This window comes from Lampris incognitus, chromosome 20, assembly GCF_029633865.1.
Source record: "Lampris incognitus isolate fLamInc1 chromosome 20, fLamInc1.hap2, whole genome shotgun sequence".
NCBI lineage: Eukaryota > Metazoa > Chordata > Actinopteri > Lampriformes > Lampridae > Lampris > Lampris incognitus.
In genome coordinates this window covers 30,783,695-30,796,682 of record NC_079230.1, presented here as the reverse complement: position 1 = coordinate 30,796,682, position 12,988 = coordinate 30,783,695, and the positions used below count along the sequence as shown (strand labels likewise).

Here is a 12,988-nt window from a genome sequence, read left to right as displayed (position 1 = left end):
GAGAAGGCGCTAGTGAAGCGACCAGGACACATCTGGCTTCCCACCCGCAGACATGGCCAATTGTGTCTTTAGGGATGCCCGACCAAACTGGAGGTAACACGGGGATTCGAACTGGCAATCCCCGTGTTGGTAGGCAACAGAATAGACCGCCACGCCACCCGGACGCCACGTTATGTAGCTTTGACCATACAGCAATGAACGAGGTCGGCGGAAAGACAGCAGAGTCGGTGGATTAATATCTATTTGGCTTCTACATATACTGTTATTGTGTATGGGGTCACTGGTGAAGATTAACGTGAACACAGACAAAAAAAAACCGTCCAACAAAACAGATGTATACACAATACACAGAAATTAAGGCCTGCGGTGTGAACATGTTCCTAGACACCTTCGCTGTGCTGTATTCAGGCTGCATCTACCACTGATGAAAAAGAAAATTCAAAGACCTTCCATCAGTCACCACTGACCTTGTAGAGAGCACTGACTTTTTCTTGGCATTTGATGTACTCTTCATAATCAGCAAACACCTTAAACCTGTGGTACAGACAAACAAACCTTTAAATTTCATAATGTCATGGCTAGCAGGACATCGCTGTCAGCTGACCCGAGATGCCTGGTCATACATGTCAGCATCACCGTGTGGCTAACCTGTCATGGTACATCAGCATGTTGATGATGTCTTTGAAGAGGTCATGGTGATCGGGGCTGAAGAACCCTCCAGAGATCTGGTCTATGGCCTGCTTCAGTTCAGGGATGCGGTTATAATACGACAGGGCATCATAACTGAGGAGGAAGTGTAGTTCAGTCAGCCAGTTATTTAAAACTCACCCCTGGAAATGTAACAACATTGTTTCTGTGTATTAGATCTACACAAAATAAAGAGATCTTTACTTGAATAACACTCAGAGACAAGTTGCCTTTAGAGCAGGATATCTACAAAGTCTTAATTTGGTAGATATCCTGCTATCCTTAGCTCTCCATTTGATCTTCTATTTCACTTTTATCTGTCATGAAACCCACCCCCCCTTGTCTCCCCAATTGTACTTGGTCAATTACCCCACTCTTCCAAGCCATCCCAGTTGCTGCTCCACCCCCTGTGCTGATCTGGGAGGGCTGCAGACTACCAAATGCCTCCTCCAATACATGTGGAGTCACCAGCCGCTTCTTTTCACCTGACAGTGAGGAGTTTCCCCCCTGAAAAGGCACCCGACCAACCAGAGGAGGCACTAGTGCAGCGATCAGGACACATACCCACATCTGGCTTCCCACCCGCAGACACGGCCAATTGTATCTGTAGGGACACCCGACCAAGCCAGAGGTAACACAGGGATTCAATCTGGCGATCTCCGTGTTGGTAGGCAACGGAATAGGCCGCTACGCTACCCGGACGCCCATCTGTCATGAATATTGATCATAGTTGTCATCTGATCACACAATAATGGCTCTCACCCCTTTTTGTCCAGAGCTTCCACGTCGGGCACCCTCATGCCGAAAATGAAGAGGTTCTCCTCTCCAGCCTCCTCGGCCATCTCCACGTTGGCACCATCCATGGTGCCTATGGTGAGGGCACCATTCAGCATGAATTTCATATTACCAGTGCCAGAGGCCTCGGTGCCTGCTGTGGAGATCTGCTCTGACAGGTCAGCCGCCGGGATGACTGAGGAGAGAGATATGCAGCAATGGCAAGAAAGCGCAAGAAAGAGAGTGGAGGGAGCAAGGATTTTTCTCTGTAACTGAACCAGAAGAATAATTAATACAATTATGAGCGACAAGAATTAAACTATCAGCGATTTTAAATTGAAACACCTTTTATTACATTTAGTAAAATTCTTTCTACACCCCGCCAGCTATCAAGTAAGGAGATGTATTGATAAAAGAAAAAAAAATCCAGCCTCTGTGGCCGCCCTAGGCACTGTAAACAGAGACAGAACATTTTCTCTGTATCTGCTCCTTATCAGCCAAGCAGGACAGTTCTTTGCAAGCTGGTGTCTCCATTGGTACTTGCTGTCAATCAGTTTTTGCGTTCATGAGGCTCTTAGGCAGAAGTGAGGGGGTGGGTTCTTTTGCATTATGTTTTCTGAAATATAGCTAATGCTTGCTAACTTCCATCCAGAATCGCTTAACCATACTTTAGGATTAAGGAAAGAGAATATGTTCATTCATTCATTTATTCATCATCAGCTGCTTTTCCGGGGTCGGGTCGTGGTGGCAGCAAGCTAAGTAAGGCACTCTAGATGTCCCTCTCCCCAGCAACACCTTCCAGCTCCTCCTGGGGGATCCCAAGGCATTCCCAGGCCAGATTGGACATGTAGTCCCTCCAGCGAGTTCTGGGTCTACCCTGGGGTCTCCTCCCAGTTGGCCATGCCCGGTAAACCTCCAAAGGAAGGCACCCAGGGGGCATCCTAATCAGATGCCCGAACCACCTCAACTGGCTCCTTTCGATGCAAAGGAGCAGCGGCTCTACTCCAAGCTCCCTCCTCCGGATGTCCAAGCTCCTCACCCTATCTCTAAGGCTGAGCCCAGACACCCCACGGAGGAAACTCATTTCAGCCGCTTGTATCCACGATCTCACCCTTTCGGTCACTACCCAAAGCTCATGACCATAGGTGAGGGTTGGAACAAAGATTGACTGGTAAATTGAGAACTTTGCCTTCCAGCTCAGCTCCTTCTCCACCACAACGGTCCAGTACAATGTCCACATTACTGCTGATGCTGCACCAATCCGCCTGTCAATCTCCTGCTCCATCCTACCCTCACTCGTGAACAAGACCCCGAGATACTTGAACTCCTTCACTTGAGGCAGCAACTCATCCCCAACCCAGAGGGCACAATCCACCATTTTCCGGTAGAGAACCATGGCCTCAGACTTGGAGGTGCTGACTCTCATCCCAGCCATTTCATACTCAGTAGCTGCAAACCGCCCCAGTGCACGCTGGAGGTCACGTTCTGATGAAGCCAACAAAACCACATCATCTGCGAAGAGCAGAGATGCAATTCTGAGATTCCCAAAACGGACACATTCCTCACCTTGGCTGCACCTTGAGATCCTGTCCATGAATATCACAAACAGAATCGGAGACAAGGGAAAACCTTGGCGGAGTCCGACACCCACCGAAAACGTGTTTGACTTTGTGCCGAAAATGCGGACACAGCTCTCACTTTGGTTATACAAGGACCGGATGGCTTTGTAGCAACTGCCCCGGTACCCCATACTCCCGCAGTACCCCTCACAGAGTGCCCTGGGGTACACGGTCGTAAGCCTTCTCCAAGTCCTCCAAGCCCTGCTTCCCCTTCCTGAGTCGCCAGATGGTTTGCCAGAACTTCCTTGAGGCCAACCCAAAGTCCTCCTCCATAGCCTCACCAAACTCCTCCCATACCCGAGTTTTTGCTTCCATGACCGCCAAAGCAGCTGCCCTTCTGGCCTCCTGGTACCTGTCTGCTGCTTCAGGAGACCCCTTGGCTAACCAAGTCCAAAAGGCCTCCTTCTTCAGCCTGACGGCTTCCCTCACCGCCGGTGTCCACCAACGGGTTCTTAGGTTGCCGCCTCGACAGGCACCGATGACCTTATGACCACAGCTCCTGCCTGCCGCATCTACAATAGAGGCTTTGAACATGGCCAATTCAGACTCCATGTCCCCAGCCTCCCTCGGGATACATGAGAACTTCTTCTGGAGGTGGGAGTTGAAGACCTCACGGACAGGGGCCTCCGCCAGACATTCCCATTTCTCACTACACGTTTGGGTTTGCCAGGTCTGTCTGGCAGCCTTCCCCACCATGTGATCCAACTCACCACCAGGTGGTGATCAGTTGACAGCTCTGCTCCTCTCTTCACCTGAGTGTCCAAAACATACGGCCGCAGATCTGATGATAAGACCACAAAGTCTATCATCGATCTTCGGCCTAAGGTGTTCTGGTACCAAGTACACTTATGAACTACCTTGTGTTTGAACATGGTGTTTGTTATTGCCAATTCATGAATCGCACAGAAGTCCAATAACAATGCACTGCTCAGGTTCGATCGGAGAGGCCGTTCCTCCCAATCACGCCCCTCCAGGTTTCTCCATCGTTGCCCACATGAGCATTGAAGTCCCCCAGCAGAACTATAGAGTCCCGAGCCGGAGCCCTATCCAGGACACCACCCAGAGACTCCAAGAAGGCCGGATACTCCAAACTGCTATTCGGTGCATAAGCACACACAACAATCAGAGCCTTTCCCCATCGACTCGCAGTCGTAGAGGCAACCCTCTCATTCCCCGGGGAGAACTCCAACACAGCGACGCTCAACCGGGGACCTGTGAGTATCCCCACACCTGCCCGGCGCCTGTCACCTTGGCCAGCTCTGAAAAAGTAAGGAGTCCAGCCCTTCTCCAGGTGTTTAGTCTTGGTGTTTGGTCACCTCCACGCATAGCATGGGCTATGCGTGGAGCCCAACTATATCTAGTTGGTACCGCTCCACCTTCTGCACCAGCTCAGGCTCCTTCCCTGCCAGAAAGGTGACATTCCACATCCCGAGGACCAATCTGTGATGCCGGAAGTCAGCATGCCCCGGTTCCCGCCTTTGCCTGCCGCCTGGCCTGCATTGCACCCTACCGCAATGCTCATCCCCGCGTTTGGTGGCTCCATCTTGTTTTTTCGGGCTGGCCCCAACTGGGCCTCATGGGCCAAGGCCCAGCCACCAGATGCTCACCAGCAAGCTCCCCTCCCAGGTCTGGCTCCAGGAGGGGGCCCCGGTTTCCCTTTTCCGGGCAAGGTGCTGTAACTCTGCTGATGTAAAATGCACTGGGTTTTTTGGGAATCGCTCTTAGTCTGGCCCCTCCCCTGGGACCAATTTGCCTTGGGAGACCCTGCCAGAGGCTATTGCCCCCAACAACACAGCTCCCAGAATTACTGGGACACACAAACCCCTCCACCATGTTAAGGTGATGATTCTTGGAGGAGACACAGCTCCCAGGATCACCGGGACACACAAACCCCTCTTCCGAGAATAGTCACCTTAACGTGGTGGAGAGAATGTCCTATCACGTAAATATTTCTTACCTTTTTCAGCTAGAGTGACCCTGTAGTTTTCAAGGAAGATGACCTTGAGGCGATCTCCCACAACAGAGTCGTTATTGACTATGTCTCCAATGGCAGTGATCAGCCTGATGATCATCTTTGCTGTGTGGTAACCTGGGGCCGCCTGGGGAGAATAGGTACCAACATCAGAATCCGAAACACTCTTGTCATTTCATTTCATTTCATGCACTTGCACACATGAAATGAAATGTAACATCGTTTCCCCCAGCCCACAGCAGTGCAACACAAAGACAAAAACACATATCCAAATACTACAAGAACTACAAGAACACACATATCCAAAGTAACACATTTATCTAGACTACAAAAAAAAAAAAAAATCACTGTCCAGGAGAACGAACGCCAGCCAGGATGATTGTCGGAACTGCTGGTCTTCTTGGGCTAGCAGTTAGCTTAACCTGTCCCACTTCCGCATCCTGTCAGGCCGCCCTCTGTGTTTCCTCTTCGGGCACAGCTCCGGTCAGGGCCGTGGTCCTTTGGCCCACAGCACGCAGCAGACCAAGCTCCCTCAGCCGATCCAGCGCCAGCTCTCCCAGTTAGACACCTTTGACACACCTCCCCGCACTCCACACTAAAAACACAGTCAAGGGTAGGCGAGGCTGCTGCCAGACCACCCTTGGTGTTATTGGAACTGCTGTTCTGCATGGGCTAGCAGTTAGCTTAGCCTGCCTCGCATCTGCATCCTGTCAGACTGCCCTCGGTGTTTCCTCTTCGGGCACAGTTCCAGGCAGGGCTGTGGTCCCTGGGCCCACAGGATGCAGTAGACCAAGCTCTCCCAGCCAATCCAGCGCCAGCTCTCCCAGCCATCAAACAAAGACAAACTTAGACGCAGACGTGGAAAAAGACACTGCATGGACGTTACTTAGTGAGGCTGCCACAAACGTGAATTTGCGCCGCCATCTTCCATCAACATGTTGGCAAAAAGGTGACAAAACCCTCATTTCAACAACCAAGTAGGGGATTACCAAGACATCATTTTGCACTCCAGTCGGAAGAGAAATTGACAACTGAAAATTCTGTTGGTTCAGTTGATATTAAAGGATAATTCCATATTTTTTTTTTATAACCTGAGTCTTAGTTTCCAGTTATAATTTGCACACAATTCCCCATTATCTTTGACTGTTCAGTTGTGCTGGTGGGGTAGTTTATGGATGGTTACTACTAACTACAGTAAGCAAGACGGTCATTCCTGCAAGTTGAACTAGGACGTAGCTCAGCAATGTGATGGACCATTGATAATACTGGACATTTCTTGTCATAATGTTTAACTTCTACTTTCATTTTCACTTCCAAACACATGGTTTAGATTATTGGGTTGAATTGGACTTGTTGAAACATGTCTGATGCTTGTGTTCTGTTGCACCATACGATGCCCATGGAAAGCTTTGTCAAACGGTGGTCCCATATTCACAATCTCCAGAATGAAGCCGGAGAGTAAAATTACATCATAACCAATATGCACAGTGAATATAACTACACAAATAAAAATCAAGTTGTATAAAACAAAACAGGATTACCCTTTAAACCCAAGAAAGGTCATCATTATAAGCCACTTGCCAGACCAAGTTCTCGACTGGAATTATAATGTGCTCAAATATTCTGGACTGCTTTTTAAAATGGTTGATGCTGTAGTCAGTAGCAGAGTAAATGTAAAACCTTCAAAACCAAGTAAACAAGTCACTGTGCCAGTTACTTTTTGTGTTGATATTAATCCGTGCACAATCAGTAGAACAAATCATATGCCACGCTACAGGTAATTCAGACATGTACTGTTGTGACATCCTGCAATGCTGCTCACCTTTCCTCCAATCATAATAGTCCTGGGAGTCCAAGGCTTGCTGGGGTCCTTCTTGATGCCTGATTTTAAAAAAAATGTCTACCTCAATTCTTAGATCATTGCGTCAAAGAAATGTTGAACTAAGTCGAAAGAGCAAATACCCACGGTTATACAGTGTGATGATATGCAGGCAGTTGAGCAGCTGCCTCTTGTACTCGTGGATCCTCTTGACCTGCACGTCAAACAGGGAGTTGAGGTTGATCTTGACCTTGTAGTGCTCCTCCAGATGGACGGCAAACTTCATCTTGTTCTCCTGAAACATAAAGTCATAGGGAGGGATGCGATCAGAAGCACAGAAAGTGGAAAAATGCAAAAATGAACAAGTGTCTTCCATCATGAGTAGGGGTGTCGGCGTCCGGGTGGCGTAGCGGTCTCTTCCGTTGCCTAGCAACACGGGGATCACGGGTCGAATCCCCATATTACCTCCGGTTTGGTCAGACGTCCCTACAGAAACAATTGGCCGTGTCTGCGGGTGGGAAGCCGGATGTGGGTATGTGTCCTGGTCGCTGCACTAGCGGCTCCTCTGGTCAGTTGGGGCACCTGTTCAGGGGGAGGGGGAACTGGGGGGAATAGTGTGATCCTCCCACATGCTACGTCCCCCTGGTGAAACTCCTCACTGTCAGGTGAAAAGAAGCAGCTGGTGACTCCACATGTATGGGAGGAGACATGTGGTAGTCTGCTGCCCTCCCCGGATCAGCAGAGGGGGTGGAGCAGAGACCGGGGCGGCTCGGAAGAGTGGGGTAATTGGCCGGGTACAAATGGGGAGAAAAAGGGGAGGGGAAGAATAGGGGTGTCACGATTCTCCAAATCCACAATTCGATTCGATTTAAACTTTTTTTTCAGCATTGACGGCGATGCCATTGTTAGACGTTGTTAGACTACCGAGTGTTGACTTGTACAGATCGCTGGCTTTATGCCTGACAAACTGTTTCTGTCGGCCACATGACGGTTGTTGCCATAACTCTCGGGAAAGGCAAACTGCTGTCACACCCGTGACTTCAGGGAAGCAGGCAGATTTTCCAGTTCTATTACTTCTCTCTGGTGTCTGGAAAAGTGCAGCTGCAGGCTACAGACGGGTACTGAGCCCGGGAGGTGACATGGACATAACGTTTTTATGAAGCGCACGTGTGCGTCAGTAAAGCTACGCGTGCGAGTTGTAAAACGGACGCTAAAACAAATGATGTCATGTCCCGGGCTCCGTTAATAAGCTACGCTGTGTTGATGTGATGTCCACCCGTCCCCCCTCAGACGCACACAAATAAGCGGGGGTGGAGAGGAAAAAAAAGTACTGGGAGGGAAGTCTGGGTCGCGTGGTGGTCTATTCCGTTGCCTGCCAACACGGGGCTCGCCAGATCGAATCCCCGTGTTACCTCCGGCTTGGTTGTGTGTCCCTACAGACACAATTGGCCGTGTCTGCGGGTGGGAAGCCGGATGTGGGTGTGTGTCCTGGTCGCTGCACTAGCGCCTCCTCTGGTCAGTTGGGGCGCCTGTTCAGGGAGGAGGAGGAACTGGGGGGAATAGCGTGATCCTCCTGCGTGCTACGTCCCCCTGCTGAAACTCCTCACTGTCAGGTGAAAAGAAGTGGCTGGTGACTCCACATGTATGGGAGGAGACATGTGGTAGTCTGCAGCTCTCCCCGGAACAGCAAAGGGGGTGGAGCAGAGACCGAGACAGCTCACCAGAGTGGGGTAGTACAAATGGGGGGGGAAAGGGAGAAAAAAAGAAGTACTGGGAGAACGGCCGATCCTGATCAATTTTCGATGTACAATTGAAACTGTCACACCCCTACTCATGACTCATGAATGAATGCCAGATGCATGTCAAAAAATCACAAGGCGGTGGAAACCCTCCCCCTGTACTTATGGCATGATATGAGATAGTCAAGCCATCTTGTTAAAATGTTTTGCTCTTACTTGCTTGACTTTGGCAACCTCACGAATGAAGGCGTCATCATTCACAAACTTGAGAAGCTTCTTCAGCTGGTCCAGGTCACGGATATAATCCTCACCAATCCTCTGAACATAACACGTTGACACAGGAGCAGTAAGTCTCGGCACTTTGTGCCGCCACTCAAATCTTACCTTTCAGGATAAATGGATATTGAACATGCACCAAAGTTTTAGCCGTGTCAGATCTGTCCTCCGATACTTTTTGCAAGTGCAAATACACACCTCTGCAATGACCTCAGCCAGGCCAGGGTTGCACATCACCAACCAGCGCCTGGGCGTGATGCCATTGGTCTTATTCTGGAACTTCTGAGGGTCAATATCGTAGAAGTCCTTGAACCTGGTGGATGAAAACGATCATCAGAGACCACTGAAAACAGATTCCATACACAACAACGCCTAACTGGCAACAGCTTCCATCCATCCATTATCCGAACCGCTTAACCTGCTCTCAGGGTCGTGGGGATGCTGGAGCCTATCCCAGCGGCACTGGGCGGCAGGCGGGGAGACACCCTGGACAGGTCACCAGGCCATCACACAGGGTCGACACAGACACACACACACACCTAGGGACAATTTAGTAATGCCAATTCACCCGACCTACATGTCTTTGGACTGTGGGAGGAAACCGGAGCCCCAGGAGGAAACCCACGCAGACACGGGGAGAACATGCAAACTCCACACAGAGGACGACCCGAGATGACCACCCCCAAGGTTGGACTACCCCGGGGCTCGAACCCAGGACCTTCTTGCTGTGAGGCAACCACGCTAACCACTGTGCCACTGTGCTGCCCTGGCAACAGCTTCTACTACAAACCTTATCCTACATTACAATATAGTGTACTACAGTACAGTATACTACAGTATAGTATACTACAGTACAGTACACTACAGTATAGTATACTACAGTACAGTACAGTACACTACAGTATAGTATACTACAGTACAGTACAGTACACTACAGTATACTACAGTACAGTATAGTATACTACAGTATAGTGTACTACAGTAAAGTATACTACAGTATAGTATACTGTAAAGGCATGCAGTCACAGTGGACATGAGCAGTGGTGTGATAACAGGGAAGGCTTTCCTACACAGTGTTCTTGATGATTTCCGAGTGGATGCGGGCCACTCCGTTGACAGCGTGAGATCCTACGATGCACAGGTGCGCCATGTTGATTTTCTTGCTGCCGCCCTCCTCGACGAGGGACATGCGGCGTAGACGATCGTGGTCTCCAGGATAGAGAGCAGTGATGCGCTGGAGAGGTTACAGAAAACATCTCATACAGCAGGTTGTTTGTCACACGTTAACGTAAAGGGTTGGGACTCAGGTGACGAGCATGTCGTTTTTGCATCTTAATGCCTCATTCACACCAAAGGTACAAGACTTACATACACAGCCTGAATTAAGGAAGCATCAGTGGAAGGTTTCAACTAGTGGCTTTGTTGCTCTGGGGTACTTTGTCGTGCCAGGCAACTTTGTGGCTTGAGTTACAAAAATGTTCAACTCGCACCAGAGTCACTTGAGCAACAAAGTGACAGCCCACCATCTTTGTTTGGCATCACAAGCCGAAATGAAGGCTACTTGATCAGTATCGTTTCTGCATGTCCCCAGTTGTGTGATACCACTTTGGTATCATACATGAAATGAAATAAGAAGGAATTAGCATGGTGAAAGGTCCGCAAGGTTTCTGGGTTCTGTGTTACGGATGCTAGTGCTGTATGATGCTGTCGTCAAACGAACCTGTTGGCATGAAACCGTGGCGCTACTCGTAACTGCTTCATAGCACTACTTGGTTTATAGCGCGAGTAAAGCAACAGTTATCTGTTGTTGTTTTGGGGTTTTTTTTTGCATTTTCCCGCCTTTTCTCCCCAATTGTATCTGGCCAATCACCCCACTCTTCCAAGTCGTCCTGGTCGCTGCTCCACCTCCTCTTGCCAATCCGGGGAGGGCTGCAAACCACCACATGCCTCCTCCCATACATGTGGAATCGCCAGCCACTTCCTTTCACCTGACAGTGAGGAGTTTCACCAGGGGGACATAGCACATAGGAGGATCACGCTATTCCCCCAGTTCCCCCCCCCCGAACAGGCGCCCCAACTGACCAGAGGAGGCGCAAGTGCAGCGACCAGGACACATACCCACATCCAGCTTGCCACCCACAGACACGGCCAGTTGTGTCTGTAGGTACACCTGACCAAGCTGGAGGTAACACGAGGGTTCGAACCAGCGATCCTCGTGTTGGTAGGCAACGGAATAGACCGCTACGCTACCCAGACACCCGCATTCATCTTTTGATATGAATGCAGCATAATGATCAAATATTATCACCGTTGAGTTTGTGGAGGCTCTGTCCATCTCAAGACACTGTCCATCTACAAAGGAACGATGCTAACTAGTGCTGTGAGCTGCGGAGCGCAGGACTGTAGGGAGGCAGCAGGGGGCATCCTCCCGTCCAGCTTACCTCCAGGTGCCGCCTGTTAATCTCATATATGATCTCCAGGTGACGGGGCAGGAGGTTCTGGAACAGATCGATGGGCCAACGCTCAAGGGCCTCAGGCAGAACAGTGTGGTTGGTGTAGGCACAGGTACGCACCACGATGTCCCAAGACTGAAGATGAAGGGGAGATGAAGGTGTGATTGTTAGGTTTTACAGGTTTTTTTTGAATATATTTTGAAACTAGCCGTCATTTTCTTTGACATTTCTCCAAGAGTCCACCACCAAGATCTGTTTGTTTTCTTCATTCATCGAAGACTAACGTTTCTTACTCAACAATCCGTGATGAAAAACTGATGAAAAGTTAAAAAAAAAAAACTTTGTTAAAGGATGTAGGCAATGGAAATCTCTAATTTGTTTGCACATAATTTCTTTTCATTTACTCGAAATATTGTGACACTACTTTTCATTTCAGCGACAGTGACACTCCAATCCGACATTAATGGACGAGTAGCAGTTTCTAAACCACATCTTCGACCTCAACACAAGTCAAAACGGTTAGTGGGGCCTAAAGGTGACAGAAATGTCACTGTTAAAGACCAGAGGAAAGCTTTTTTCCATTTACATTTATTTAACCAGGTTAGTCCCATTGAGATTAACATCTCTTTTACGAGAGACCTGGCCAAGAGTGGCAGCAGTACACCGGTTTCAACACACACTCACATGAAGGCAACAGAACAGCTCAAAGGGCAAAACAGCACAAAAATGAAGGAAAAGATACAAACCTGTTATCAACTGAAACATTTACAGTTTCCAATAGACTCAGATTCCACAGACTTAACCACACCTTTAAATTCGGATAGAGTAACCAAGTCCTGGAGTTTAAGTCCATTCTGCAGGCTATTCTGGGCAGATGGTGCAGAAAACATAAAGGCCTTCTTGCCCGGCTCAGTCCCAACTTTAGGAACAGTCATTGCAAGGTGTCCTGAGACCGTAACCCATAAGTGCCATGTTTTATGGACAGAGAGATACATAAATAACAGGGGAGGGTACCCAGAATGGCCTTATAGATAAAAACATACCGGTGACTCGGTTGCCGTGTTGATAGAGCAGGCCAGCTGACTTTGGAGTAAAGGACGCAGTGAAGAGTGAGGGCTGTACAGTTTGTAACAAACCGCAATGCTCCATGAGACACAGTGTCTAACATATGGAGACAATAATGCTCCATGAGACACAGTGTCTAACATATGGAGACAATAATGCTCCATGATACACGGTGTCTAACATATGGAGACAATAATGCTCCATGAGACACAGTGTCTAACATATGGAGACAATAATGCTCCATGAGACACAGTGTCTAACATATGGACACAATAATGCTCCATGATACACGGTGTCTAACATATGGAGACAATAATGCTCCATGATACACAGTGTCTAACATATGGACACAATAATGCTCCATGATACACAGTGTCTAACATATGGACACAATAATGCTCCATGATACAGTGTCTAACATATGGAGACAATAATGCTCCATGATACACAGTGTCTAACATATGGAGACAATAATGCTCCATGATACACGGTGTCTAACATATGGACACAATAATGCTCCATACGGTGTCTAACATATGGAGACAATAATGATCCATGAGACAGTGTCTAACATATGGAGACAA

General features: G+C 48.8%; 1 protein-coding gene across 2 annotated transcripts in view; it reads right to left on the bottom strand.

Moving 5' to 3' along the window:
• LOC130130285 (glycogen phosphorylase, muscle form-like) overlaps nucleotides 1-12,988 on the bottom strand; it is a 36,567-nt gene that overhangs the window by 1,829 nt on the left and 21,750 nt on the right. For both annotated transcript variants that reach the window (XM_056299940.1, XM_056299941.1), the window contains 10 exons: nucleotides 11,328-11,474; nucleotides 9,957-10,120; nucleotides 9,085-9,199; nucleotides 8,827-8,928; nucleotides 7,019-7,166; nucleotides 6,875-6,933; nucleotides 5,038-5,179; nucleotides 1,450-1,657; nucleotides 649-783; nucleotides 468-534 (listed from right to left, as the gene is read on the bottom strand). In XM_056299940.1, the coding sequence (XP_056155915.1) occupies nucleotides 468-534; nucleotides 649-783; nucleotides 1,450-1,657; nucleotides 5,038-5,179; nucleotides 6,875-6,933; nucleotides 7,019-7,166; nucleotides 8,827-8,928; nucleotides 9,085-9,199; nucleotides 9,957-10,120; nucleotides 11,328-11,474 (1,287 nt within the window). The remainder of the gene's footprint in view (nucleotides 1-467; nucleotides 535-648; nucleotides 784-1,449; nucleotides 1,658-5,037; nucleotides 5,180-6,874; nucleotides 6,934-7,018; nucleotides 7,167-8,826; nucleotides 8,929-9,084; nucleotides 9,200-9,956; nucleotides 10,121-11,327; nucleotides 11,475-12,988) is intronic.